This window comes from Tyto alba, unplaced genomic scaffold (assembly GCF_018691265.1).
Source record: "Tyto alba isolate M040663 unplaced genomic scaffold, T.alba_DEE_v4.0 Super-Scaffold_33, whole genome shotgun sequence".
NCBI lineage: Eukaryota > Metazoa > Chordata > Aves > Strigiformes > Tytonidae > Tyto > Tyto alba.
This window is the reverse complement of record NW_024881308.1, coordinates 15442995-15459098: the sequence shown is the minus strand read 5'-3', so window position 1 is coordinate 15459098 and position 16104 is coordinate 15442995. Positions and strand designations below refer to the sequence as shown.

General features: G+C 43.0%; 1 protein-coding gene across 1 annotated transcript in view; it reads right to left on the bottom strand.

Annotated features, from left to right (window-relative positions):
* Positions 1-5095: 5095 nt before the first annotated feature.
* COL20A1 (collagen type XX alpha 1 chain) overlaps positions 5096-16104 on the bottom strand; it is a 53738-nt gene continuing 42729 nt past the window's right edge. The window contains exons 29-40 of the mRNA XM_033010413.2: positions 16002-16055; positions 14935-15030; positions 14393-14446; positions 13996-14049; positions 13588-13641; positions 12014-12085; positions 11291-11326; positions 9906-9972; positions 9133-9321; positions 7703-7780; positions 6778-6933; positions 5096-6283 (exon numbers count right to left, since the gene is read on the bottom strand). Coding sequence (XP_032866304.2) covers positions 6270-6283; positions 6778-6933; positions 7703-7780; positions 9133-9321; positions 9906-9972; positions 11291-11326; positions 12014-12085; positions 13588-13641; positions 13996-14049; positions 14393-14446; positions 14935-15030; positions 16002-16055 — 924 coding nt within the window. The 3' untranslated portion in view covers positions 5096-6269. The remainder of the gene's footprint in view (positions 6284-6777; positions 6934-7702; positions 7781-9132; positions 9322-9905; positions 9973-11290; positions 11327-12013; positions 12086-13587; positions 13642-13995; positions 14050-14392; positions 14447-14934; positions 15031-16001; positions 16056-16104) is intronic.

The following is a 16104-nucleotide window of genomic DNA, read 5'->3' as shown; positions in this document are numbered from 1 at the left end:
CAGCATGAAGACAGGGACAGGCACCACCAGCCAGGGCAGGGAGGCACACTGGAGCCCTGTCCTACTGCAGGGAGGCTTTGGTGCACGATGGCACGGTTGAGCCAGAGGTGTGGGTGAAAGGCTGGAAGACAGAGAGCAAGCGTGGGCTTCATCTCTCTTCTGTCTCCTCTCTGTATGAATCTGAAACTGCCGGAGAGTGACCCCACTGGAACAGACCGTTAAATCCTTCCAGCTTAACATCCCTTCTGCTTGGTACTTACAAACCCACCGTGCCCATCCTCGTTGCTGATTGCTGGGTGCCAGGTGGGAACAGCACGGCAGCGCCCAGCCCAGCGTCTCTCTGCTTACTGCTGAGGTCTCATAGGCAGAAGGGCTTATAAACATTTTACCACAACGCGCAAGCAAAACCAGACATAGTCTAAAAATACAGGCTTCCCCTGGGACCTGCTCTGACTGCATGACTGAAATCCCAGGCTGGTGGCTGAGGGGCTCCAGGTTTCACCCAGCATCTCCTCCGCACCCTGCAGCTGGGATCAGCATGCAGGAGATTATCCAGCCACCGTGGAGGTTACTGCTAGGCAGGTCTGGCTAGCCCGGTGCTTCGGGGAATGCACACTGGGAGAGGCAGGCAGCTGTCTGGAGCCCAGCATAGAAGGTCCCAGTAGAAACCAGAGCCTGGGGTAGCTGAGACCCCGGGTGAGACATGTAGCACCCCTATACAGTAGCCTGGCACATGAAGCTTGCTCATGCCCCATGGGTCAGCGAGCAGCAGAAATCTGCACAGGCTTGTGACAATAATGCTGGAACTGAGACAATACAGTTTAAAGAGACTTCTTTGAAATATAAGTTACCGCACTCAGTCTGAAGAGAACAGGCTAAAAATCAATGCAGTGATCAGCCCGTTTGGCCTCATCTAGAGAAGTTACAACAGACATCCGTGTTCACAGCCCCAGCCAAATGCTTAAAAATCTGTACAGCTCACAAAAATGTAGAGTAGCCATGGTTTGGGCCAGTTCCACGAAGAGCTGCGCTGGCACAGCACGGGGAGGGAAGATGAGGGAGCCCAAGCTGCTACTCCTCTTTGCTTGTTTTCAGAATAAAGAGAGTCAGTCTTCAGAGATGCTAATTTATCCCTTTTCACAGTCAGTGAGTTTGCTCGTGGCGATGAAAGGAAAACAAACAGTCAAACATCTTCAAGGTCTAGTGCATAAATGTACCAACGCAGCTGCAGTCTGCATCGCAGGGCTGCCCGCCACAGAGGGGGTTGGCAGCGGGGCTGGGTTACGGTCCGTGTTGCAGACAGGCTGGGCTCGTGGACGTGGCCTGAACCCCCCTCCAGCACCTTTTTGCATTTCAAGTGCTCCAATAAAATAATCATGAAAGTGGGAGGATTCCTGACCCTAAGCATTGCTGGGTCAGGGGCATCGTATCATCAGACTGCAGCGATGCCCACGATGGCTGTTCAGAGCTCCCACTGCAACCTCCCCCTACTCCCCCCGAACCCCTGAGCGCTGATAGCAATGGAGCAGGTGGGAGGCTTGGCTGTGCATGCACATTTTTAGCAATAAAACCACATGTGTTTTCCAAGCTAGGCTGGAGAGTCAGCAGCAGCTCGGGTCTCTGCTCACATCTCCCAGCGAACGTATGCTTGGACAGCAGTAGAGTGAAGGCCAAAAAAAAAAAAATAGGAATCAACACCTACCACCTCTTTCTTAGACAGGTTATTCCATCTTGGAGGTTGTTATGGAAGATGCTATCCCTCCATAGGATTTGATGATCGGAAACTGGAATAAAACTGAGACATGAACGAGACTATAACTGTAGAACAATGAATAATTCTGCTATTCCAAACCCCTGAAACACAGAGAGAGGTTTTTTTGCATATGAAAGACTCCAGGAAAATATATGCAGCCAGGCTGTTAACATTTGTAGTGTTCCCAGCTCAGAACTGATTCCCGAGACTTGACTGAACAAGCTGACATCAGAGCAAGAGTAAGGAAGTAAGACTGGGATACAGTAGCTCTAAAACTGCTTTGGAAGAGACCCAGAGCAGAGTAACTGTCTTTCAGGATCTGAGAATACAAAACTAAGATCAGAGACCCCAAAGAAATCACAGAAAGCAGACATAGATGCTGATATTTTTTGTTTTACTTGTGGAGGAGAGATCATATCCTCGCCATAGTGTTTCATGCTTTCCCACCGGTATAGCTCCATTGGCTATGTATCGAAAAAGACCAAAGGCTTAGAAACCTAACTGCAATAACCTCAGTTACCCCTGGTTTTCTGTTTTTCCCCTACATCTTCTTTCTCCTGGTTCTCTAATGTTCACTTTGTCTGGGTCATCTTCCCAGCCATAGGGCACACAGGGTATTTTATTTGGAGCTGGTTGGTAAGATGATCTATGTAATCCCCATTTCCCCAGTATTTTCAGGACTATTTTCCACCATATCACCTTATTGCCCAGTGACCTTAATCCCCATAGCTTGTATCACCTTCCTTTTGGATAAGTTCCTCTTTAGACATTTATCAGTGTCTTGAGGAACTCCGCTTGTGTAGAGACGTACAGACAGAAAGATGTATGTGTGAGATGTAATAATGTAATATTTACTTACAGCACTAAGGAAAATCCCCCCTGTACAGCTCCGCCTGTCCTGATAGCCCCTGTGGGCTCTCCTCCACTGCAGTGATGTCCGTATATGAGACCTATCATCCCCACTCAGGATGTCTTCGTTGTTTCCAGCCCTTTAAATTTGGTCAAGCCAAGATTGTGTGCCCTGGAGAAAGCCTTTTCAGAGCTGCTTGTTAGCAGTGCTGCTGGTTAGTCCTCTGTGCTTATTCTATCTTACTCCTGAGACCAATTTAATACCTTAAAATGAAACTTGTAGCAAAAATAATCTGTCTCCAAAAGGTCCTCAGCCTCTGCCAAAATCCAGCTGTATCAGGTGGGTCAAACTGCAGCAGAGATAAAAATCCAAGTTTATCACAATTTAAGGACTGGAGGATAGAAGTTTTAAAGAAGCTGAACGTATGATGTCACAGCACGTGCTGTGTGGAAAAAGAAGTCTCTGTGACACATATTACTTAAGGGCAGTAATAAGAATGAGCAAATCAAGACAAAGGATTTCAATAAGGACTGAACAGAAGGGGAGGTGAACAGGCATTAGTCTGAAAAGGTGAGGAAATGGTAGGAACTTGTGGGTTTTCACAAGGACATGTTAAATTTGTTCACTAAGGTTAATTCAGGTTTATCCAGAAAACAGGTTTAAATCCAGAAAAACGGATTAAATCCAGAAAAACTAATATCCAAACTTTTATTTGTAGCAACGAAATCTTTGAGAACAAAGTCCCTACTAAGGAAAGAGCTGCAAGAGAATTTTTAAAACCGCATTGCTTATGAATGACACTGTTCTTAACTACAGTTTGCATTAAAAGTGATAAATTGGGCCAGGAAAGTACAAAGCGTCCTAAAGAACTGCACAGGAGGGAAAACAACAGGTTGTGTTAAGCAGAGAGCGTGGGATGTTAATATTCACAAATGGCTGGTTTCTGTACTCACTGACAGAGGAGGGAACTGCAATTTGGGCTGGGCAGGGTCTCCTGAGCCTCCTGCACCTCCACTTTTAGGGCTGCTGAGTTTCTCTGACCGCTGAAATCTTTTATTTTTTGCTGTTCGATAGCATGCAACGTTCACTGCTGGATCAGGACACTAGAATTTCCAGGGAAAAATGCTCCTTGGCTTCAAGGAATTGGGTTACAAAGCACTTGCACATATGCTCTGTGATACTAGATGGGCTAAATATTCATGATTTCAAGCAAATAAAACCACTCAAGGAACAAAGTTTAGGAACATAAATGGACAAGTTGTTTGTGCAAGTTGTCGGTCTCCTAATCAACAGCCCTTTTGGGACCCAGTTTTGTTAAAGTCTGACCTTTCACGTTGTATCTGAACTAATCAGACAAAAGCAAATGTCACTTGAAAGTCTACCAACTGGATGAAATTCCAAGGCAGGCAGTGAGAAGATGTTAGTAACTCTCAAAAACAGTTGATAAATTAAAATAAAGGAGCTCTGTCTCAAATCACCTGCAGTTACTAGATTCGAACAGGCAGAACAGCAAGTTCACAACTGGGAATTTGACTGCACTGATTTAAGTCGGAAAGGAAGCAGAATTACCTGCGAAATGAAGATGTTCCACATTGAACTGCTTACCTTCCCCAGTTTGTGGGCGTTTCATGGGAACAATTTCAGGTTCTGCTGTGCAGGGTATCCCTTTTACCTCCTTGCCTTTCCTTCCCACTGCTCTGCATCAGCCAGCTATCACAGCTATTGGGTTTTATATCCAGTGCAAAATGCAGAACAATTCTGAATGTCGTTTAATGCAGGTTTGGTAGGTTTATTTTCAGAATGCCTTAATTTTTCAGAGAATAGGGAAAACGGAGATCAAATTCTCTTTGACCTGTATCAATGGAAACATCTACAACTCCACAACACATGCGCAGGGTGTCTATCCCAATGAATGCATCTCTTCAGACACCGAGTTCCCAAAGTGCTGTATACTTCAGCTCCTCTGACCTCTGCTTTTCCTTCTGACTGCAGCTTTCTTTGCAGCAACACTGCATCTGAGCTAGAAAGATTTCTATTTTATGTCAAGGCAACTCTGGAAAGCTCCAAAGTGAACAGAAATGTTACTTTTATCAGAGTGGTAATTCTATGTGTTTTCCTACATTTTCCAAAGGGAATGTATGTCATACTGAAAACATTAATTTCTGGGAGTTTCTAGAAAATGAACATACATTAAGCCAAGGACTACTTTAAATACTTACAGGATGCAGTAATCATATTTTTATGTGACTTTTGTTGTAGGATGACTCCCATACAAGTCTGATGTATTAAAATGTTCCTTGAGCAAAATTTCTTAATTCTATCAGATTTTTCCATAGTTACAAGAAAAAATAATATTTGAATTCCTTGTCTAAACAATCTAATTTTCTTAAGGTAGACCACTTCCTCTTTTGTATTTATGTGACAATCTACTTTCTAAATATGGATGTATTTGTTGTTAAGTTTTCAAAGGTTGGCTATAGCTACTTGAATACCCAGTTACCAGTCTGCATGTAACTGCAGAAATATCACATCCAAACTAAGTGCGCAGGAGTATGAATGATGCTCCATTTTTTGCCTCTTAACATCTCTGAAAAAAATCTGCACTGCTCCTTTTTGCTTCACTCTGCTTTTGCAAAAAAATGAAATGTTTTGTTGCTCCATGTTTAAATCACAGTTCAGAAACAATTGTTTCTGAATCAGGGGCAGTTTCCAAGCAGTGTAACCAGGCACAGCCTAAAGAGGTGATTGTAGAGGAGGTACATTTTTTATCAATATCTGTATGGTTTGTTGTGGATACATACTAGACTGTGGCTCACGCAAGGAAAGAACATGACAATTACATTCATGTCATATAGATAAAAGTCAGACTCAGAGCTATTCAATATTCTGTAAAATGTAGAGTAGCTATTCAGACTGCAGGAGGGAGAGGTGGAAAAGACCAGTAGGTTAATCCCCAGCTCCTCTTGGTACACAGCTGTGCTCTATCTGATCTAAGCCTTTGCTCGACAGTTACCAAACCCCAGAGAACGAGGCTAAACGGTGGGGTTTGTACATCACGGGAAAGTTGTCACGATGTCGGCGGTGCTTGTGTACATAACATCCCTACAAGGAAGCCATCAGCGTTTTGCCAAAAGCAGGAACAGTCAAAATGGTGCTAGACTTTGTTACCTTGCCAACCAACAGAAAATGCAGTTTTGCTCCAGTGGATTTGCATCTTTGGCCACGAGGTGCTTTTTTCTCTGTGCTAGGGACCCAGAACAACAAGTGACAAAAATAAACCACAAGCAAACAAATGGGCAAAAATTATCTGTTATTTCTGAGCATTTCAATACATTATTTCTTTTTTTTTTTTTTTTTTTTTTTTTGAAAGTCTGTCAGCCTGCACTTCTGGCTGTGTCTTTGTCTTGTTGTGGGACATGCGATGAGAGTTTGAACTCTGCAGTTGTCCAGTGCTGAAAAACAGACAGATGACTCATCTGAATACAGGCTGGTTTGGTGGCTTTAGTGTTTGATTGACTTGTCCATGTAGAAATGATGGGACAATAAAAAAAAAAATCACAAACAGCACATTTGGTGTTCAGGTTGTTGCTTCTCTTGGAGTGCATGGAGCTTTTACCCAGAGATTTCCAGGGCAAGGCAATGTCTTCAGCTGCCTCCTAACCAGCCTCAGGGGATGAAATCTGTGTGTGGAAACGAGATGAGGCCACTGAGCAAACACATAAATCGGTCTCAAGTACTGAGAAGGAATGACATAGAATTAATTTTTTTTTTCTCCTGTAAATATTTTGTTCAGTGCCAATAATTTACTTCATTACCTAGGACTTTGAACACCTGATCCTTCATGAAATGTATATGTAGGAACTGAGATATTGCTCCTCTCTATCCACTGTGGAAACGTTTCTGGGGACATTAAGAACTGAAGATACCCCCATGATTGCTCCACCTGCTTGACTACTGCTGCAGTTATGTGTTAATCTATGAAGGATGGCTGAGGAGCAGTCAATTGAACTGGCTTTTTTCCATATGAATTGCACATGGATCATTCTAATTGCTTTGCTTTGCAGGACTGACAATGCCTGAAGGATGAACAAAGGTCTCTGCCTAGCTTAAGAGAAGTAACCAGAGAGATCAGCTATAAAACCATAACTTTTGTATGGAGATAGTCAGGACTTACCTCTTCTACTTGCCCCATAGCATCCAGAGACATCACAACCCCCTGGATATCCAGACTGCCCAGGCTGCCCTCTAGCACCAGGAAAACCTTGAGGACCAGCATTCCCAGGGTTACCCTTAGGACCTGGTTTCCCCAGCACAACTTCTCCTGGTGGGCCTGAAGAAGAAGAAGAACTGTAAGCTGTAGCACATCTACTTAGCTGTTTCAGTGTAATACCTCTATATTTTCTCCATCGTGCTTGTTGGTTAATTTTCCAAGTATTGCTTCCTCATTTTGGTGGAAAAATAGGATGTACCGTCTGGAAAACCTCTTCTGAATCCCAGTAACTAGAGGGCTTATTCTTGACCTTAGGGAGCCCAGCTTGGCTAAAAATGGAGCCTGGCTGTGAGAATCCAAAATCCACCTATGTGTCAATGCTGAAAATCACCTCAAATCCATGATCCATCCCAGAATCATCGTTTTTTGTGTCTTCACATCTCAACTACAAACATTTAAATACAGAAGAATGTTTGACCACACTCTCTTGATAGTGCCTGTTTCATTACATCAGTGGAAAACCTCCCACTGATTTCAACTAACAGGGATCAGGATGGAGGAGTACGCCAAATCCTAACAGATTACTCAGAAATCCTTGTGTTCACGAGCTCAATTTTCAGAGTTTCTATCCCCTGAGCATCTGGTCTTGCATGCAAAAAGGCAGCAAAACTAAAACTCCCTGGATGTGTCTCAGGTCCTTAAAATACATCATTACCTGGGAGTGGGTACCAGAGGGAAGAAGCTGAAGATGCTGCCAACAGTGCTGTAGTAGGAAAGTCAGTCTGCACCACCACAGTGGTCCCAAGGCTGAATGATGCTTTCAATCTGGCAGCCGGTGGGCTCCAGGTGGACCCACTGGGACAGTACAAAGAGGTTGTATTCACTCTACCTGTTCTGCCTCTGGGTCCTTGGATTCCTTCCCCATTGGCTCCAGATATCCCTTTTTCTCCTTTGGGCCCTGGGGCACCTAATCACAGACAAAAGATAAGTGTCACTTCACTGCTTTTTACATTTCACCCTGAATTAATGCTCCTACCGTCTCCCCACCAGGCTCTTAGATGTTGAAGTGGAATCACAGCCCTTGGCAACACAGAGAAATATCCATTTCCTTTAATTCTGTCTGGGCATCTACTCTCTTTTCCAGAGTATCCATTTGCCCATGACCAACAGGGCTCAGTTAACATTGATTTGCATCCTGATATGGGTGAAAATGGAGATTTTTCACAGAGAAATTCATAGCGCTGGTCTTAGTGCACTGGCCTGAATGTGAGGTACAATCCCATGCTCTTCACACGGATCAGACAAGTCACAAAGCTGAGCTGCCTCTTTGACCAGGTGGTGGTAAGTCAGGATTGCTGTTTTTGCATAAAGTTGCTCGCAAAACCAGTACATCTCAGAGAAGCAGATGCATTTTGACAAAGTACCATTTTTCATATTTTTAAGATTAAAGTATTTTGATCAGCCATGTCCTTAAGATTGTTATTTGGTGAGATCTGTCTTATCCCATATCCTCACTCAACAGGCTGGAAACATCTGCAGGTTTTTACTTCCCTTTTCTCTTAGGTGCCATTTTGATGAGCTCTGTAGATATCAGCTAAAACTGAATAGTGCCAGAGCAAGGAGTTAAGCAGAAGGTCTCTGGTTACTTAGAGGTGTTAAGACACTGCTGAATCCAATGTTTTTCATTTTATTTTGACAGACAATTACTTAAGCCACTGACAAATGTCTGCAAATCCAAGCAAAACATATTCCTACCGTTCACTCATTCATGTGCAATGACTGATGCCACTTTCTGAGATTACATTAATCTATTTCTTTAGTCATGTGTGAGGCTTTTGTTGTTGGAACTACTGATCCAGAAACCTACTTCCACTTTCAATATTACTTCAGTTGCCTTATGCCTTCCTTCAGTGTTTTGCAAGACTCGTCATTTCTGCCCAGAGGTGATCTGTTCCATGACCACGTGTTCATCCAAATGGCTGTTTCTTTTGACTTTCTATAGGGGAAGCCTCCTGCCCTCTATAATTAAACTCTTCATCCCCCAAAACCTACACATGGTAGCAAACTGGCCCTCCTCTCAAAGCAGAGCTTGCAAAAAGAGTGGGCTGTATCTGTATTCTCCCTACTCTTTGAGCTACCTAACTTGGGTGTCTCTTCCTAGAAGAGAGAAGTCCAAGAGGAAAATATCAATGAAATGAGATAACATGAGATGAGATAATATAATGGATTACCTTTACAGTACTGCTTGGGGCACTAAAATGTTTAGTTAAAGTATCAAAGATAAATTAAAAAAATATTTGTGAACGCTTTTGTCCATACCTCTTTCTCCAGGATACCCATCTTTTCCTGGCTGTCCAGGGATGCCATTTTCTCCTCTTTCTCCATTACTCCCAGGGGGACCTGGAGGCCCTGGTGCTCCTGGTTCTCCTGGTTTTAACCTTTCTTCCCAAACAGGAACTGGCTTCCTTGCATGCTGATGAATGAATGAGTCAAACTTCAACACATGAGCTGAGAAGGCAAGACGGAAAATGAATGTTTCCTTGGCTGAGAGATTCAGAAAAGAGATAAAAATCAAAGGATGTTGTCTAAAAAGGCGCTTAAAATGATCAGCTACTGCTAAAAAGCTGTCAATCCAAACTGAGAAAGCCAGAAGCCAGAGAGGAAGATGGGCAGATGAGTCATGACTTTGCTGCCCGACCTTGGGCAAACCGCTGCTTCTCTTCATGCATCACAGCACAGGAGCTTCACCAAAACTGCCTTGCCTCAAGACGAATCCGCACAAATCACCAAAATAATTATTTCTTTCAAATTAGTTTCAAGTTTTTCCATTTAAGAAATAATGGAGTCTTAACAAAGTGTCTAAGGGTTTTCCAAAGAAATATTTCACAGGTCTCTGTGCTAACGCCACCCAATAAAACCAATGTAGGACTGAAAGCTTGTGATGGGACATTTGCTAGGCATTGTGCTCAGCACGGCGCAGGATGGAGGAGCTCCCTGGGTCACTAACAGCTTCATGCTGTCTCCTCTCTGTTTTTGTTCATCACTGCTGCGGGGGCGTGAACATGCTCAGGAATTGGGCTGGTTATACTCACTTTGAATCATCCGCTCACAAGCCTGGCTAACAAGCTGGTAAATTGTGGCCAAGGACTGTGGTTCCCCCTAAAGTGAAACATTTTTTTTTTTAATTAAAAAAAAAAAAAAAGTATTAATATATTTTTTAAAAGATTGATATCATAATGCATGATAGCTTTCTGTCCGTCCTTTTTGTCAGCTTGAGTTTCAGAGATATTAATTACTGTGAAATGCAGCTTTATTTATTTATCACAAAGCTCTGAAGCCATAAAATTGAAATTGGGAAACATCAATAATTGCTTTTCTCCGGCACATCAAAAAGCCTAGACAGAATTTCAATAATTACCAAAGCTACCAAAAAGGGAGAGTAAATTTCACTCTCAAATTTTATCAGAAAAGATGCTAAGTCTATAACTCAATGTTCTGTGATATGTAAAACATTTAATGTGATCAGATATTAAAACATCATATCTTTGTCTAAATCTTTTATGAATATTGATTGTTACTGTATTCTGAATAAATTATATATGAACGGTCCTTTAGAAAGTTTTAGTAAAATAGGGAAAGGTGATAAAAATGCAGAAAACCACTTAAAAATAAACACTGACTCTATCTGTGAATATTCATAACTAACACACTGCCTACTTCCAAAAACATTTATAAAATGTACATCTCTGGCTGGATCACTGTGCAGATTACCCAGATTTAAAAGAAAACCTTAGCACAACACCCAAGGGAGGGGAAAAGGGAGAGTTCCATTGAAAAAAAAAAAAAAAAGTATAGAAAAGGAAAATCTAGTGGGAATGGAAGAAGAATATTGTTAAAAATTATAATACTGAGGCATTAGGTTGAGACAAAAGCACCTCACCCCTGTCTGAAGCCTAATTCACATACATCAATCTTGGCAATGAGAGTCAGACTCCTAGAAAGACACGGGGTTTCTTTTTAACCAAATGTCAGGATGAGAAAAACTACTTCTCACAATAAAATAACCTTCAAAGGCAGCGTTGATCTCCTGATCGCAAAGGCTCTGTGCTGGGGCAAGCCAGAGGATTATTACAAATGAGTCCTCTCTTATGCAATACATTAATGAAGACCAACTCAGTGAAGCCAAAGGTTTTTGGTTTTTCCTTCTCAGCAAAGAATGGATTTTCGGTTGGCATTTCTCCTTCGTTACAACAACTGATACTAAAGAGCTCTTGACTGCTGCAAGATTATTTATATCCCACCAGCACAGCCCATGCAGGTGAAAGGAAAGGCAACAAGCTATAGGTACACGAAGTTACTCAACACTAGAAAGGTTTGGTTTATATTTGTAAGCATATCTTGCAAAGCGGGTTGCTACACCCTCTCTTTTGAGTGTAGGATACAGTGACAGTGTTGCCTAGCACCAGAAAAAACTTACTTTCTCTCCTCTTTCTCCTTTTGGACCCGGAAGACCCTATGAGGAAAGAAAAGAAAAAATAAAATGCTAGGGAAAGAAAGAGCAGTATAAAACAAAAAATCTGTGGGGATGTGGTGTACATCAGTGACACACAGAGCACCAAGTTTGTTTCCCACACTCTTGTCATTTCCTTGACCTCATGACAGTGACTAGAAGAGCTTCAAGCTCATAGGAATATTTTTGTTGCTTTTTTTTAAGAAAAATAATAATAAAGCAGCAGCTGGAGCAGTGGCATAAAGAACCATCAACAGAGATGCAGAAAATCCTCAGATACAATCTTAGAACAGATTTCCCAAGATATCAGGTGATTTTTAACATCTGAGAAGAAAAAGTAACTGTGACATCTAGAACCAATGGCTGCCCCTACAAGCCCGACACTGGCTCCTCCAGCTCAGGACTGACTCTCTTGTGTTATTCTAAAATCTTACACGAGAAATTTATTTGGATGTTGGATTTTGTGTGACTTGTGAATTTACAGAAAGCAAAGAAAGTTGGGATTTGTTAAATGCTTTATCAACAGTTAAGTAGCCTGGGCTTTGCATATCCAGACATCTCCTTAAGAAGGGTGAGCATGAATTAAAACTATTATTTAAACTCCGAGGAAGAGCTGCTGTGGGAACAGCTTTCTTCCATCCAATTATTTCATGTCTTGGCCTTTTTTGAGATGCAAAAGCAGAAACTTACTGTTGGCCCAACATCACCCGGAGGTCCCTTCTCTCCACTGCTGCCCCGGGAGCCTGTCATTCCTTGGAAACCCTGCAGACATTAATTACAAGACACAGATAAAAGTCCAGTTACTTCCTAACTTTTTTTTTTTTTTTTTTTCTGGTCAAGGTTGACATCTCCCTACAGCTCCAGGGGCACCAGCAGTTTGAGTTTAGAGGACTCTAGCAAGGGCATTGTAGCCTTAAGGTTTATGTCAGTATCTCGTCCAGCCATGAGTCCAACTTTAAGAGTATATCATGTATGAGTCATGTTTGCATCATTTCCTATTACTGTCTCAATTACGGTCAAGCCAGCAAACTGAGTTTTGCCAACAAACTGCAATGTGTTTTTTACCCTACAGGTTTTAGATCTTCATAATATATGCAGATTTAGACGTAAACTAGAGCATAATCCTTTTTCTTCAGCCTCCTAATACCATGCTGTTGTTTTCTTTTTCCTTTAAGAAGACCTGTGTTTGCCTCTAATACTTTACAACAGTAACAGCAGCTTAGAGAGTGGGAAATGCCTTCTTTGGTCATCTCCTCTTTGTGAAATTTCTGTGCCCTTTGGATCCACAAAGGGAAGGGGAAAAAAAAAAAAAAAAAAAAAAAGCCATACCCAACCATTAAAAATACTTTCTTCTATAATTTTCCAGCTATTACGTTCAAGCTCAATAGAGATTAGAAACTCTTCTGATCAGTGAAAATGAAAGACGGCTTCAAGGCAGCACCAGAACAGATTTCAGAGCCTGCTCTGAAGGCTACAGTGCTTTCTTTGTATTTAGAAAGCTGAGGTTCAACCCTGCGAGCTCCACATCTTCCCAGGATGAGCTGAACTCAAGCTTAGCTCCCATAAATAATGAGGTTCAGCACAACTACTGTGGGGTTTAATGCAAAGACAACAGTGAGCAATCTCCATCTTACACTATTCAGGACTGCCAAATTCCTTATAATTCAGCGCTGAGAATCAGTAACGATCAGTTCCACTACTCATCATCTAAAGCCAAATTTGGTTCAGTTTCCCGTTCGAAGTGATGTGTACCTGTTTCGCAGAAGCTGGAAGGGCTGTCGTGCCTCCAAATTAGCAGATAGATGTAAATCAATGGACCTTAATGTTCTGCTATCCTGGGCACAGCAGAGTACAAATACACTATCTACATATAGTTCTGGCAGCAGACACTGGAAATGGAGTGAGAGGAAACCTTTCACACCTGCCTGCATCCGCCAGCTCCTGCTGATTTCAGTCTAACAAGCCCACGTACCTCAAACTCAACCAACAGCTGAAAAACAGTAGGACTGGGAAACCAAAACTAGTAAAATAAGCATCTCCGTGCTGGGTCAAATCTTCCCCAGAACTTGACAGAAGCAGTCAAGGTTTTTCTTCTTACACTGACAGTGGCAGGGAAAGCGAACATGTGCACAATGTGCCAGGTATTCCCCGTGGTACCCTGAGAAAGGTTTTTGCCCTGACACCTCTGGGTGAGAGTCAGCAGAAACCACAAGCCCCTGCTGAGGAAGAGATTTCAAAATGCATCATTCATAGTGAGTACTCACCCTTGGTCCAGGAGGTCCCGGAGGCCCAGCTGTGCCTTCTAGCCCCCTCACCCCCTGAAAAGCCAAATCCAGACATTTACTAATGAGAGGGTTCAAAGAGAACTAGCAAGCAGTGAGGTGTTTTTCCATACGCTGCTTTTAGCAGGAGCTTGCTAGGAATGGGTAAAAAAATGCATCTGCCAAGCAGTCAAGAAGGGTGGCACCTGGTTAAATTTGGCCAATCCTGAGATGACCCCTTTACATTTTTTTTTTTTTTTTTCCCAAGTCCCTCTGGCTTTATGAAAAGGCCATTCACTTATGCACTGTGTGCATTAGGAGAACTGGATGTTTTGGGTCTCTGCTGACACACTCACAGCAGAATTTTAGGCACCCATGCATGAAAACTGAGGTAAAGGTGAGGTATTTTACCTTTGCACCTTGAAGACCATCCCTGCCTGGAGCTCCTTGCACACCAGGAATGCCCTGTAAATCAGAATTGCTGGGTAAATTTGGCATCTGTTTATCATTGCCCTACTTCATTTGTAACACGGGACATAAGAAAAAGATGGAAGAAGAGAGTTATTCATTAAACAGAGCAATCACTCTTATCCCACCTTTAATTCCATTATATCTAGCTTCCAGATATGTCTATCTTCCTTGCATCAACTGATGCAGTTTCCCTTGGGAAAGTGATGACAGTCCAAAATGACAGTTTCCAAGCAGACAACAGCAACAACTCTATGGCTTTTCAATCTTCCTTAAAGTAGTTACTGGGAAAAAATGGCAAATCTCTGATACAATCAGAAGGAATGGTGTCTACCATTACCTGCATGCCAGGACTTCCAGTGTCTCCTTTCTCTCCTTTAATTCCTGGTGGTCCCTTGGATTAAAACAGAAGCACATAGTTAGGCATGTTGCAGCATCATTTGAGGCAAAGAGCATCCTGCTGCTTCACATCCACATCCCAGGTTGCTCCTGCTTTCTGCAGAGCCACAGGGCACTTTTCAGCTGCAGAATGTGCGTGGGAGATCTGCCATCCTGGACATGCATGCAGCAACCTCCACCTCTACTCCTTGCCAAGCAGTGATGATCATGGCAAAGAAAAATGCCTGAAAACATTTTAATTAAAGGCACATTAGGGAGAGTCTGGACAAAAGCAGTCTTTAGCCAGAATAACAAAGTGCAGGGCCTCGTCAGCATGAAAAAATGACAATCACCTCTCTCTAGTGCAGCTATCTAGCTGTTAGTAATTATGATGTAAATACATAGATCACATTTGGGGGGCTTTATTGAGACACCCATTTCTGAGACATGTTCTAACTGCAAAGAGTAAGTGAACATAAAAAGACGGTGGAAGAGATCACATACCACAGGACCCTGAACAGTGATTCCTTGAGAACCTGGAGAGCCTTGTTGGCCACTAGGACCCTCTGGCCCTATTTGTCCAGGTGGGCCTGGTTCACCCTAAAGCCAAAGACATGAAATCAAACATAAGGAAAAAAAAAAAAAAACAATTAGTGTCTGCTCTCTACATGGGCTGCACTGCACACCTGGGTCAGCATGAACCATCTACAGGAGTCAAGATGAAATCAGGACAGTGAGAGGGTCTCTAGTAACCTCAGCTGCCTTTCCCTTTTAGTTCCAAGGTGTTGGTGCATCTTTCATGGGAAAAGAAAGCAAAGCTGAAGATAGTGCTTTGCAAAGCATGATTCACCTTACCAAACAGCGGGTCATTCTTGTTATTCAAGGTGGCCAGAGAGCAAAGGGAAATGTTCGTTAAACTGTGTCTGAGATCTCCATCCATTCTCATTCCTTCCCCAAAAATCTTTCCCCCATAACCACGAGGCTTTCCCAGGCGTTATCCCAAAGAAGGAGACCAATGGGTTTGACTGGCTCTGCCCTGTGTTGATCAGTGGAGCAGTGAACACTCGCACCAGGGCTTGGGGATTCAGACTCAGCCTTTCCTTACGGAAGGAGCAACCCTCAGGGCTGCTCCTGAAGGCTTTGTGTGGTTCGTGCTCTGCTTCGCTCCTCACGCTGCTCTGCCCCAGAGCAGCACCAATCTGTCTGCTTTGGAGGCTTGGCAGCCAGAACAAGCCCAGCACAAAGACTGACCATTATCCAGCAAAGCTGCTTTCAGCGAACATTGCTGACCACGTACATTGCATTAATTCAGTGCAATCAGGCTCATCATCTGAATTTCCAAAGCCTAATTCAGCATTTAATTAAGAATAAGTGATCCTGTCCTCCTCAGCACATCCATCCTTAAGGCTCTGTTTGGGCTCTGCTTGGTGCAGTGAGATAGTCCCCAGCTTAAGGAGTCCAGGAGACCAGGAATGAACACATCCAGCTGCACTAACAGGACTCTGCACTCCTGTGTCGTGCCTCCAACACAGCCTGAAGCAAGCAAAGCCAGAGGTAACATCAGGACTCACCTTGGGTCCTGGCTCGCCCTGCTGCCCTTGGGGTCCCCTCCTCCCAGGGCTGCCCTGCCAGTGGGATACAAAGCTGATGTTAACAATAGTATAATCTTAATTG